Genomic DNA, 13,401 nt, shown 5'->3' with positions numbered 1-13,401 from the left:
ACTTTATTTTAAATTATTTTCTTAAACCTATTCATTTACTTTCTTTACTCCAAACTTTACCTTATTTTTTTTTTTAGAATGTTTCCAAACACCTAAACATTTTTTTTCTAATTTAAAGCATTGGTCTATATATCAATAGAAAGAATGTTATGTACAAATGTTCCCCATATAAGTATCACAAGTGACACTTTATAGAGAGTTTCAGACAAATATCTGAAAGCTTGGCACATCAACCCAACATAAATCTATTTCTTGCAATGTTTCTACAACTGGATATTGTCAGGATTTTCTATATAATCATTTGTATAAAAAGATGTATCACTAAAACTAGCTCAGACAGTGTATCTTTGCCTGCCTATCCATATCACTTTTCTTAAATGATTCTGTGGACAGATACCACAAGGAAGGAAGAGGAATACGACAGTACCTTGTCAAACACATTTTATTAAAAAGTGTAAGCTTCTGAAAGCTACACCTCACTTCACCAGATGGTTGAAGTGAGCAATCCTCACAAAAGCTTCTGCCTTTTAACGAAATGCATTAGTCTGAAAAGACACTTGTTGTGGATCTCTTCCTATGTGAATCAGCAGAGAAATTTCAGAAGCAATTCAAATTGGCATCACTTTAAAGGCACCTTTTCATAATCTTCATGATCTTGTATAACATATTTTTTTCGTGTATGAGACGCTATTTTTTCCTGCAAACACCCTGTTCAAAAATCAGGTGCGTCTTATACAAGTGCAGTGTCTTATACACGGAAAAATAATGGTAACCTCCACAGCCCAGGGCGTGCCTGTGTGGGCTGCCATGCTGCCTGGTGCGGGTGTCAAGCCCCTGTGGGCTTGCCACTAACGGGAGGGGGGTAAGATCGTCAGCTGGCCGAACTTCCGGATTTGCCAGCTCAGCTGTTCGGCGCTCCACCGAACAGCTGATCGGCGCAGAGAAACTGCATGCCAGAGCGTCTTATACAAGGGTGCATCTTATAGACGAAAAAATACGGTATATGTTACTGGAATGACTATATCAAAGTCACAGACAGAATGTGCGCTGATAAGATTAGTTTGTTTCAGCTTCTCACTTTAACTTATATATTGGAATGCTGATGAAATCTTTTCCAAATATTAATCAAGCCTGGCACATACCCCACTGGTTTTCAAATCTACACATCCCATAGTTGCATTAGAAACAATACCTGATAGTAATAACAGGGAGAGGTGGTGATGACAATAACTGTTTGAACTGATGTGTACTCAGCACTTCCCCTTCAAAGTTCACCTCCCATATCCGTGAACCAGGCCGTGCACAATATATCAATGACTGTTGATTTGCCCCACTCTTTCCAACAGGAAAAAAACAAGCTCCATATTCACCATCTCTTTCCTTATTTCCAATCTTCCAAAACTTTTCCCTATTTAACCAAAAATGTAGAAGAAAATTTACTGAACACTTTTAAAAAACGTCAAAGATTTAAAGTCATTCATATCTCCATATTTATATGTACAGTAGATATTATTTTTTATCTTATAAAATACAAGAAATTATACCCAACAACAGAAAAATGGAAGTCTTTTATGTTAACAGGGTTTTCCGTCTCCTTCCTGAATTTCATTTTTCTATAGTATCAAAAGCCACTCCTGAAAATTGAAGAAGTTGCAGGAACAATATCAAAACTTGTCTGTGTTATCTTGGCTTGACTTCTGGGGAATGTGAAGGATGAGGCAGCCAGAACTTACCTGCACTTTTGAGTCTTAAATTTTATTATATTTACCCTCTTTTAGAGCATAATCTCTAAAGCAAATTATTTGTGAAACTTTATCTTGGATTGTGCAGAGGGCAGAGTAAAATAAATAGAAAGCCTTGTAAATTATCTGAAAGCCTTGGAAATAAAGTTAATAGAGGTACTGCGTCAGCATACTTCAAGTTTATAAAATGTACAGGCTTTAACAATCTGAAGATTACAGCTGAACATAAAGATATCACAAGATTGTAAAATTTGCTATTTAAACTAGACAGTATTCTGGGAATGTTATAAAGAGCAAAATTTCAATTTCAACTCTGCTTTTAAAGTAAAATAGGCAATCCTCAACTTACGACCACAACTGAGTCCAAACTTTCTGTTTCTAAGCATGACAGTGGTTTTGTCCCATTTTACGACCTTTCTTGCTACAGTTGTTAAGTGAATTATTGCTTTGCTTGTCAGGTCGCACAAGGTGATCACATGACTCCAGGACACGGTAACTGTCATAAATACATTGCAGTTGCCAAGTGTCTGAATTTTGATCACATGACCATGGAGATATTGCAGCGGTTGTGTGAAAAATAGTAATAAGTCACCTTTCTCAGTGCTATGGTGACTTTGAATGGCCACTGAACAAATAGTTGTAAGTTGAGGACTACCTGTAGCTCTCTCTTTGTAGAGTTTTGCAAGCACTGATTGAAAGCTGCTCACAAACCAATCTGATGATGGAAAGATTCTAGTATAAAAACAATAATCCTTGCTAGAGATGGCTATAAAGAAAAGGGGTAGCCCAGTCACTGAATTTCTCTCTCTTTCTCTCTCTCTCTCTCATCTATCTATCTATCTATCTATCTATCTATCTATCTATCTATCTATCTATCTATCTACCTACCTACCTACCTACCTATATACCTACCTACCTACCTACCTACCTACCTAATTTTGAAACCACCTATCTCCCTCACAGAGAGACCCAGGGTAGCAAACAATAAAATATGAAAACATGTAAACAGTATATAAAATCAAATTTTAAAAAGAGGCAAGGATGATTAAAAACCAATGTTAAAAATTAGTTAAAGAGTGAAGGGAGTGCTTTCAGAGCGCTAATCAGCCCCACAGCTCCCTCTGTGTTCCCCGAGCAAAGCCGCAGACCATGCTTTCACACCTTTCTGGAAGGCAAGGACAGTGGGGGTTCTACCTCACCTCTGGAGACAGAAATGTTCTAAAGGGTGGGGGCAATGGCAGAGACAGCCCTCTTCCTGGATGCCACCAATTGGAATTCTTTAGCTGACGAGGTCCACAACGTACTTCCCCTGCCTGACCGGGTGGAACAGGATGATATAATAGAATAAAGAATTCCATGAATCGCTTGGCCCCATGTCACATAGGGTTTTAACGATCATAGCCAACCCCTTGAACTGGAACCAGAAAAAAAACTCTTATACACGTTATATGTGCCATACTTTGGGTGCCTACACTTATTCTATACCAGCTGAAGTTTCTGAATACTTTTCAAGGGTAGTGAGATGGCTCAAATGAGTTGGCTCCAGTTGGACTTCGGAGGGGGGCATGGAGCAGCTCCAAGAAGTTGCTGAGGGCTCCGAGCCAGGAGTGGAGAGGCCAAGATCAGTGGAGAGGTCATCGGAAGGGTGACAGAGTGAACAGCCGGCTGACAAGAGGAAAAGGAGAGGCGCAGCTGCAGATGGAGAGAGCAGGGGCCTTACAGGAAGAGCAGAGGGGAGAAGGTGCTCAACTGCAGCTGGGCAGCAGGAATGAAGAGGAATTGCCTCCTCCACCTGATCTGCAAATGTGCAGGGCTGAGAGGAGGCAGGCACAATGGAAGTCAGCGAAGTTACTCGCAAGGCAGAGCCTCACCCGTCCTGATGACCTGCATTTGCAATTCAGTCCAGAACATGGAGCAACTTATCCATTTCTTGCCATGTATTCATTCAGCCATTTTGATTCTTTCCATGGACTTAAACTTCGACTCTGCTACTGGATTTGGACTTTGGACTTGATTCTTGGACTTTGAAGTTGGATTTTGATTTGTGCTTGGACCATGGAGTTATCTTTGGCCTCTGAATCTGGTGAGGGGACTTTATGCACTTGTTCTGTGTTCCCAGATGGGAGAATTGGACTCATTAGGTTTTGCACTAGTTCCTGTGTGGAGGTGAATCCAGGGAAATACTATTTAGAGTTGATGAAGCCCCAATAAACCCTTGGGGGAGGGGTGGAGCAGGACCAGACAGGTAGCCCCATGTGGAGCATCTTGCAATAGCCTAAATGGGAGATCATCAGGGCATGAATGATGGAGCAGAGAGCCTTCCTATCCATAACAAGCACCCAATATGAAGTTAAACAAAAACCCTCCAAGTCATGGCTTCAGGAGGAATCCCAAATTACCACCAGGTCTGTCTGGAGTAATGGAACACCATCCAAGACCAAAGATGATAAAATTCCCAGATGCAGAGCAGTCCACCCACAGCCACAATCAAAGCTGGGTAGGGAGGAACTATTTCTTTCCAGGTGTTATTCAAGGTATTGGCACTACCTATAAATCCCTACATGGCAGAGGCCTTACGTGGCACAGGGCCTAGTCACCCAAGGGACCATCTCTCTCCCACAGTATCATGCTCAACCAGTTCAATCTTCACATGGTTGGCACACTTCGAGTTCCATCGATTAAGCAATGCCACCCATTTAGATGTCAGAAGAATTGCCCTCTGGAATGGGGCTTCCCCCCCCCCAAAATACAAACAACTCCTACAGTGCTAGCATTTTGAAGACCCTTAAACACCTGGTTCATTGCCCAGGCAAATGATATCCCTTTCTTCCTTTCTGCTCTCTTCTGAGTTTATTTTGTTGTGGTTTATTGTTCTTTTTTGTGCTGTTTTACTTTAGTACTATTGTTTTTAAATTTTGTAGGAATTGTAAACCAGCCAGAGTTGCTGGCTGGATGGCATATACGATTAATTATTATTCACATGATCTGCCAGTGGTGCTGTCTCTGGAATGGAACCAAAGTCTCTTGACAGGGCAAAAGAGACATGAGATTTGGCCAGGGGAGATGAGCTGAGAGACTGGAGAAAGAGTATGATAAGGTAACCAAGAAGAAGAAGAAGAAGAAGAAGGGTTGGATCTGGCCACCCAAACTAAGAATCTGAGCAAGGAGTAGAAAAGCAGGCAAGCAAGCCAAATCTCTCAATGGAGGATCAAAAAGGCAAAGAGAGAGGGAATAAGTGAAGAAAGATTCCTGCTCAGCAAGAGGAAAAATAAAAGCAGATTTGTCATGTGTTCTAGTTAATGAAAATTGCTGCCAACTAAGCAGCCACAAACTATGTTACAGCTCTGTTCTGCAATTTAAAGTATTTAATTTGTGCTTCGTAGCTTATTATGATATTTCTTATTTCTATTTCAGTTACTATTACCTCAATGTATGCAAGACTTTCATAGCATAACTTTCAGGCTAATTAACTAGTCCTTGTGCAGAACTCATGACAATCTGAATTTGACCTAAAACATATAATTTAATGTTACCTTTAAATGTGTGACAAAAATATGTAACCTTATTTTTAAGTGAACGATACTATTTTCAAAGGTGCCTTGCAGATTACCTGCATGACATCAAATTTACATAGACAGTAATTAATATTTTAATTACCTCTCCGTGTCACATAAGTAAGAGCGTGTAAGAGAAGAGATAAGCAATCTGCCATCCAGAAAATCAAGCTGAACCACCCGAGAATCAACGGTGGTTATAATATGAATGGGAAACATCACAAATGCAGTAGCAGCCTATAGAAAAAAAATGAAAATGCGCTCATATTTTACATGCCTGATTAATCCATTCATTGAGAACAGGAGTTTCAAAATTAAATTACTTAGATAAATTGTTCAAGAAAACAAAAGCAAAAGAAAACTTTACATATCATTCAATTTTTTGAGGTACATTTCATGTTACACTTGAAATGTCTGGAACTGCACATCATTAATATCTAAGGATCAGTGAAAACATTTTTCTAAATATTAATATGAACTGGAGAAAAAAAAGAGCATGCAGTGCCAGGATGGCTTCTTCTTCGAACTGAAATCTGCATCATACTTTAGTAGACATTATTTTCTTACACAATTCACAATAAAAACGGATCCTCCACAAGGATGCCACAATAATCCAAAATGTATTTTTATGTGTTTTTTTTAATCCAAACTGTCAAATTTGGGTCCATTGAGTTTGGACCAAAAAGTCTACCAAAAATCAGAATTTCCCATTATATCACAACTCACAAACTGACCTCCTATGCTCACCATGGAAGCAACCTATTTCACCCTGGCAGTTATCATCAGACCTAAACCTCTTCCTGGGTTTGAAACTGAGATGAATAAAGGGGAAATCCTTCAAACAAATTAACATATTAACCTCCCAAAGTTGCAGCTTGTGCTTTCTTTAAAGATGTTGGTACCTTGGAGATCAGAAATCCTGACTGTTAAGACTTGCTAACGTTTGTAGACTTAGCTCTTACGTTCGATATTCAGTAAGAAAATATACCTTTCCTTGTTTGGAGGAATTAATCTTGATCACAGACACTTTCCCCACATGATCACCAACAAAAACACGGAGTGCATTAGTATCCCAACAAAGAGCTGTTACTTTTCTGCCTTTGTGCTCAGAAGAGACATAAATCCTCTCTGGCTTCCCACGACGCTCTTGATTCAATTCCCATACAACAACAAGGCCTTGACTGTAAAAATAAAGTTTGTTATTTTTAAGCCACCAATCATTCATTATATTACATTCATTATAATATCAAATTAATTAGATATTAAAAGATACAATGGAGTTCACATGTTAATTGTAAAATGAAGTCATTTCAAATTCTTCCACTGGATTAGACCTTACATAAAAAAAAAAGAAGTTGTATGCCTCTTCTCTTAGCAATCCTCCTCCAATGGATCCCACTACACAAACAGAGTGTTATTTGCAGATAGAATACCCTGGAGCCAATATAATATATTTAATAAAATTCAAAAGATACTTGTGGACATTATACATGAAAAAGGGTCAGTGTGAACATGCTGACTTATTTCTAAGCAGCACTTACCTCTTGCTTGTTCTGAAGGACAAATAATATTAGCCTTGTTCTGACAAACTATGGTTTGACACTTGAATTTAAGTATTTCATCCTTCTCTTTCCCCTTATTTATATAAAAGAGAGCATAATAGTCCACTTATGATATTTTGCAAGTCAGAACTAATCACACCATGCAATGTTTCTGGATACAAAGACAAGCTGATAGTGTACATATTTATTCTTCATCCCATGCACACAAATGAGTGGTAGGACAATGGAACATCTGAAGTTCTAAATATACGGTGCTATTAACTTAAAAGTCTAGTTAAATGGATGAGTAGCCTGGAAAAAAGACTGGACATCTCTAATTTTAACATTCATTTCACTTTCATTTTTCTCAACACGTATATGAACATCTTGCCTGCATCACTGAAATAAATCTTCCCTTGCCAAAATGTCATGATGAACAGTACATAAATCATTTAGTTAACATGTCCTTACCTGGTAGCTACAGCAACATAATCCTCATCATGTAAACAAAAGGCAACACAGGAAATGGCACCTTCCTACAAGGAGATAAAATGATCAGACTTATCCTAGGCAACATATTGTTTCCACAATGTCTGACTCCTACACCACATACATTTTTTTAAGTTATCCACTCCAATCATAATAGCTGACATTACTTATTTGTACTCTAAGGTCTAAGATTTTAAATGGATTTTTTTCAACCTCTTAACCCTCAAAAAACTCAAGACATGAGCTTTACACAAGCTTTATCAATGAACAAATACAGGTCGCAAATCCATTCTCCCAAATGGATTTTTTTTTTTGGTTGGAAACTAGCAAAAATAGCACAAATAGTGGTCACATGACTGTGGTAAACTGCAACCAAATATGCAGTATAATAAATGTGAGCCAGTTACCAAGCACGTGAAATGTGATCCGTGTGTGTGTGTATGTGTGTGCAGCAGTTATAACTTTGAGGACGAATCACAGGTAATTTGAGGGGGAGTGTCATCATGATTGGAACAGTTGTTAAGCAACAAATCATTAAGCAACGACTACCTGTATTAGGCCTCTAAAATTAATTTTGTTTTCTTTTGTTGTTGTTTTTCTGAATCATCCTTCCCCACTCCTGCCCATTGCAATCCATTCTTACACGTAAGGTTGTTGCAAGGTCTTACCTTATGAGTGAGGAAAAGCCTCTGTTTCCAACAATCTTTCTGGATGAGATTTAGGCCTCCACCTGAGCTGCCTAGTGCTAACCATTTTCGAGAAACTCCTATACATGTGCACTTAAGGGGGGGAAAGGGAAAGTGTTACTAAAACGCCTCACTTTGTTTCTGATTCATATAATCATATTTTCACTTCCAAGAAACAGGCAGGGGAGATCTGTTTAGCGTAAAACATTGTCCATAAACAAGTGGCTCCTTAACGCTTTTGTGTGGTTCCCACTCCCCTTCACACATCTGACATATTTTTTTTTTATAAGTTAACATTTAAAAACATTATAATAAGACTGGCTAAAGTAGAAGAGCTAGGGTATGGAGACAACCAATATGAAAAATGGAGTTTGAAGACAAAAAACATCTCCCTATGGGCAGACAGCCACGTTTCTTTGAGACATTTCCTTCCCTTTGCATCTCACCAGGTGTATCCTGATACATACCGCAATGACTACATGCTGCCCTTAATCAAAAAAGAGGGTATATGTATTCTTTAAAGAAATAGTCCAGCTCACAAACACCACCATACTATGTTTTGATGTTAATGAGTAACTTTATTAGTAAAGAACTTTGTATTGTGCATGCCTCTTCACTACCTGCAAAATTCAGATACTTCTGCTTTCTTTTTAGATTAATAAGACAGTGTTTGTGATTGTAAATCTACTGCAGACCAAAGATCTAACATGAAACAAGCTATTGTGTCTTCCAACTTTAAACAGGTTTGTTGAACATGCATGGTTAAAACAAACAAAGCTCAGAGACAATTGTCTGAAATGGTCTTAATTTAAGTATAGGTAGTCCTTGACTTAAAACCACTCGTTTAGTAATCATTTAAAGTTACAATGGAACTCTAAAAAGGTGACGTGATCATCTTACATATGACCACTGCAGCATCCCCAAGGTCATGTGATCAAAATTCAGGTGCTTCACAACTGGCAGGCATTTATGATGGTTGCACTGTCCCAGGATCGTTTGATCATCATCTGTAACCTTCCCAGCCAGCTTACAACCAGCAACATCAATGTGGGAAGTCAGAGTCACTTAACGAGGGCATGATTCACTTAACAACTGCAGTGATTCACTTAACAACTGTGGCAAAACCAGTCATAAAATGAGGCAAAACTCACTTAACAACTGCCATGCTTAGCAGTGGAAATTTTGGGTCAATTGTGGTCGTAAGTCAAGGACTACTTGTATTCATATAAATCCCTACCTGTGGTTTAGAATAACTATATTCAAGAGGCTTACACATGGGGTACTCAGCAGTCTATTTTGGTCATAAGTTGAGGACTATCTGTAACCATCTGTTTTGAGAAGTCCTAATAAAAAGTGAAACTAATTTTCAAAATATTTTGGCTGACCATTAATCAAATACATAGCTGAAAAATGAAACAGGAAGCAACATTTAATCTGGCTAAACTACAGAAGTTATATCTGAACAAAATATTACCCTTTCACTTCCTCCGGCAGTTTGCAATTACACTCTTTAATTCCATTGTTATCCATTTTTATAATTTGCTTTTTACTTTTATTTGTCCAAAACTGTTTGTTGCACACCAACTAGCATGGTTAGAAACAATAAAGTAGCAACTATAAGTGTTGCATTATAATGTAGTATACATTATTGATATATAGGATATCAAATTACAGTCAAAAAGGGAGAAAAGACAGAAGAATGGTTGCGACTGAAACACACCTTCAGGCGACTGGAATCCAGCCTGAGAGCAGAAAGCAGGGGACTAAGGCATTCAAACTCTGCCAAAACATGGCTGCAAGATTCAGGTATCGCTGCCATGATAATGGCCTCTCACAAAATGTTATTGCTTCATTTTTCTACTCCTCCTGTAAGGACAAATGTGAAATATGATTTCATACTGTTAATTTGGCTTCCTAAACTTACAATTTTGATACTCAAGGTGTAAAATGCCCAACATCCAGATGGCAGATATGTTAACCTAGTTCAGTGGTGGGGAACCTATGGCACGGATGCCAGAGGTGGCACTCAGAGCCCTCTCTGTGGGCACATGTGCTGTTGCCCCAGCCTCGCCTCCCCCCACAATCCCCTCCTCTCCAGCAGCCCCCCTAAAAGAGAGTCGCCCCTGAGTGTGGTCCACGCAGAGCAGCGCAGCCAAGGACATAACAGCCAGGCAGCATAGACAAGACTCTGCCCTCACACCCCATCGTGCACAGTTGATGCTGCAGGGCGCGGGCAGAGGGCGTGACCGCCATAGCGCTGCTGGGCTGCCTGGGCGATCTGCGGCGAGCCCTGGAGGCAGGGCGGGGGATGGGGGTGGGGCAGGGGGTAGGGTAGGGTAGGGGGTGGGACAGGGGTGTGGCCAGTTTTTGGGCACTTGGTCTCTAAAAGGTTTGCCATCTATGCTAATCTATATTTTGCTCCACAAACTGCAATAATTTACTGTAACATAGTGAGCTAAGCTAAAACCTGTATTTTACAAGCTGTAATACGTATACATTGTCCTAAGCCAGAGATAATCAACTTCAGGAAGATGACATAAACTTGTCAGATTATGGCAAGACCAATTGCCTCTCTAGAATATCACATTTGTACTTGTTAGCAAATTACATGGGAGCTTACAACCATTCATTTAGTGACTGTTTGAAGTTACAACAGCACTGAAAAATTTAACTTCTGACCAGTTTACACACTTAGAACCATTGCAGCATCTCCAGAGTCAGGTGTCAAAATTTGGGCAATTGGTGACTGACATATATTTATAACAGTTGCACTGTCCTGGGGTCATGTGATCACTATCTGTAACCTTCCCAGTTGGCTTCCGACAAGCCAAAGTCAATGGGGGAAGCCAGATTCACTTACCTACCACAAAATTCATTTAGCTGCAGTGATTTGCTTAACTGTGGCAAAAAAAGATCATAAAATGGGGTAAAACTCATTTTTAACTGCCTTGCTTAGCAACAGAAATTTTGGGCTCAGGACTATTTGTATTCATATAAATTCCTAACTGTGATTTAGAACAGGGCTTTTCAACCAGTGTAGGGGTACCACCTGTGGTACACTGGCACCTGGCAGGTGGTACGCAACCATCCTAGAAAAGTGGTAGCAGGGGAGGGGAATGAGCTGAACCGGTGGCAGAACCACACAAGCCTGAGCAAGAGATGGCTGGAGCTGCAGGGCTGTCAGGGCTCAGTAGAAGCACCAGGATCAGTGCTACTTTCCAGCTGATCGGCACTTCTTCGGGGCTATCAGGACTCAGTGGAAGCATCAGGATCAGCGCCAGGCTCCAGCTTGAGCTTGGCGCTGATCCTGGCGCTTCTGCTGAGCCCAGAAGCGCCGATCAGCTGGAATTTGCAGCATCTCCAGGGTCTTGTGATTTACATTCAGATGCTTGGACAACTGATTCATATTTATGATGGTCACAGTGTCCGAGGGTCATGTGAAGTGACCAAAACCTGCTGCAACCACCCAGCGGACAGATGGAATAAAAACCAAACACCCCTCCCCACCCTACCTCCGCTGCCAATCCCCAGCAGAAATGAAAACCTCAGACAGGAAGAAGAATGCCGCTGGGTGGGCAGGCAGGTGTCTTGCTCGGCTGTGGCTTGGGGGGCACTTTTTTCAGTGCCATTGTAACTTCAAACAGTCATTAAGCGAACTGTTGTAAGTTGAGGACTACCTGTACGTTATCACTTTTTTCCTTTTTTTTTTTTTTTGGTCATCAAGTTTTTGACACCTTGCTAGGCGACTGGTGGTACTCGGATATTGCCATATCCTAAAAGTGGTACAATGGGTGAAAAAGTTGAAAAGCCCTGGTTTAGAATATCATGCAAGAGACTTATAGATGGGGCACCGAACAGTCTTTTTTTTCCCCTGTGTTTCCAAGGTACATTTACAGTGTTTGGTGGCTCTTTCCCAACTGTTTAGCTTTTATATAAAGCACTTTCATCATAAGGTGGCTTAATCAGGGGACACAATTAACTCTTCTCTTGGCACTAATTTGAGTGGAGGAACTAGGAGAAAAAAATACAGGAGATGCAGAATGACTTAGGAACTACTGCTATTGCTCCATCATTCTATATCCAGGAACTGAAAGTACAAGTTAAATCACTAACCCTCCAGCGTTTCCAGAGAAATGACCATAGCCAGGGTTGAGATAACTATTGCAAGCTATGGTTTCAAAATGCGATTAAAACTCTCAACTTAATCCACAATCTGTCTTCATCATGGCTAATATACTGTGAGAATGCTTTCCATGCATTACATTTTTCTTCCATTCCATTGTGTTGAACAAAGTTACACCTAACTCCACTTCCAAAGGCTTTCTCTAGGTCAGCGTGTGTTCCAGAACAAGAGTATCATTAACCTTATAAACTTTTATCATTAGACGAATCAAATACAATTCACACAAAAATATAGAAACCTGCTTTGTAGGGTTTTGGTTTTTTTTTTTTTTACAGAAAATTACTTCCTTATCTAAAAGCCTAGCTAACTAAATAGTGGCTTTATATATAACGACATCCCTGTAATTTGAGTACCCTGCCGAGTTGACTTCTCTTCCTAGGGGGTTCTTTCGCAGAATAGCAGACATACATAGGTCTGACAATCGCTTAAGAATCGAAGTTGCGGCTCTGTATTGCAAAACCTCCTTTCGTGCAAATCAAGAGAGCTCCGCGCTACAACAGCTATAATTGAAGCAAATTAAAAGCAGGGCTTTATAGGCGGTCCCAATCGGCTTCTCCCCCCCCCCCCGCGGAGACAACACTTTCGCGAAAGGATTCATACCAAAAAAAAAAAAAAATCAAAATGGGTGAGAAACGGCTTCAACTACACCTTTTCTACATCCGGCACCCCTAGAACGCTTCTGATATATTCTCGCACCCCTTACAACAGTTCAAAATAATGGCAACGAATTAGGTATGAAACTATAATTTCGAAAACCCAAGTTTTCGCATCTGGAATATCGCCTCGCACTCCTGGTTGGGAACCTCTGAACTACACGTATTCCCACCCACGCCCCCCAATACCTATCTGTGACAATCTACCGATAACATCCGAGTCCGAGCAGAAAAGCCCTTGAAAAGGAGCAGTCCGGACTTCAAAGGATTCACCGCTCCTGAAGACCAAGCCGTCGTTTTCTTTTAAAACTCTCTTCAATAGAAACAGAGCCAGGCAACCGTGCCAGAGCCTTGGGATGGAAACACTGAAGCCCGCGGCAGCCGAATGCAACGATGTAACCACCTCAGCGACTCGAAGCTCTCTGCCGCTCCACAGCCCCGCCTCTCGATAGAAGCCCCGGCGCGTGACAGCGCGAGCGCGCGGCTCTCGCTCGCTCTCTCTCTCTCTCTTCCCATCTAAGAACCTCCTTCAAACCCGCCCCTCGCCGAGACC

General features: G+C 40.5%; 1 protein-coding gene across 4 annotated transcripts in view; it reads right to left on the bottom strand.

The window, feature by feature from the left end:
• HPS5 (HPS5 biogenesis of lysosomal organelles complex 2 subunit 2) overlaps window positions 1-13,394 on the bottom strand; it is a 40,552-nt gene extending 27,158 nt beyond the window's left edge. Inside the window, exons 1-7 of one of the 4 annotated variants that reach the window (XM_039350794.1) lie at window positions 13,056-13,394; window positions 9,733-9,878; window positions 7,995-8,105; window positions 7,309-7,373; window positions 6,285-6,477; window positions 5,400-5,533; window positions 1,193-1,408 (exon numbers count right to left, since the gene is read on the bottom strand). In XM_039350794.1, coding sequence (XP_039206728.1) covers window positions 1,193-1,408; window positions 5,400-5,533; window positions 6,285-6,477; window positions 7,309-7,373; window positions 7,995-8,105; window positions 9,733-9,831 — 818 coding nt within the window. In that variant the 5' untranslated portion in view covers window positions 9,832-9,878; window positions 13,056-13,394. Of the gene's footprint in view, window positions 1-1,192; window positions 1,409-5,399; window positions 5,534-6,284; window positions 6,478-7,308; window positions 7,374-7,994; window positions 8,106-9,732; window positions 9,879-13,037 lie in introns of all 4 variants that reach the window. The other 3 variants (XM_039350792.1, XM_039350791.1, XM_039350793.1) reach the window with 3 other exon arrangements.
• Between the last annotated feature and the right edge of the window lie 7 nt (window positions 13,395-13,401).

Source organism: Crotalus tigris, unplaced genomic scaffold (assembly GCF_016545835.1).
Source record: "Crotalus tigris isolate CLP2741 ecotype Arizona unplaced genomic scaffold, ASM1654583v1 scf7180000018354.2857554, whole genome shotgun sequence".
Classification (NCBI taxonomy): domain Eukaryota; kingdom Metazoa; phylum Chordata; class Lepidosauria; order Squamata; family Viperidae; genus Crotalus; species Crotalus tigris.
Note: the sequence above shows the minus strand (reverse complement) of the source record. Positions and strands in the feature narration are given on the sequence as shown.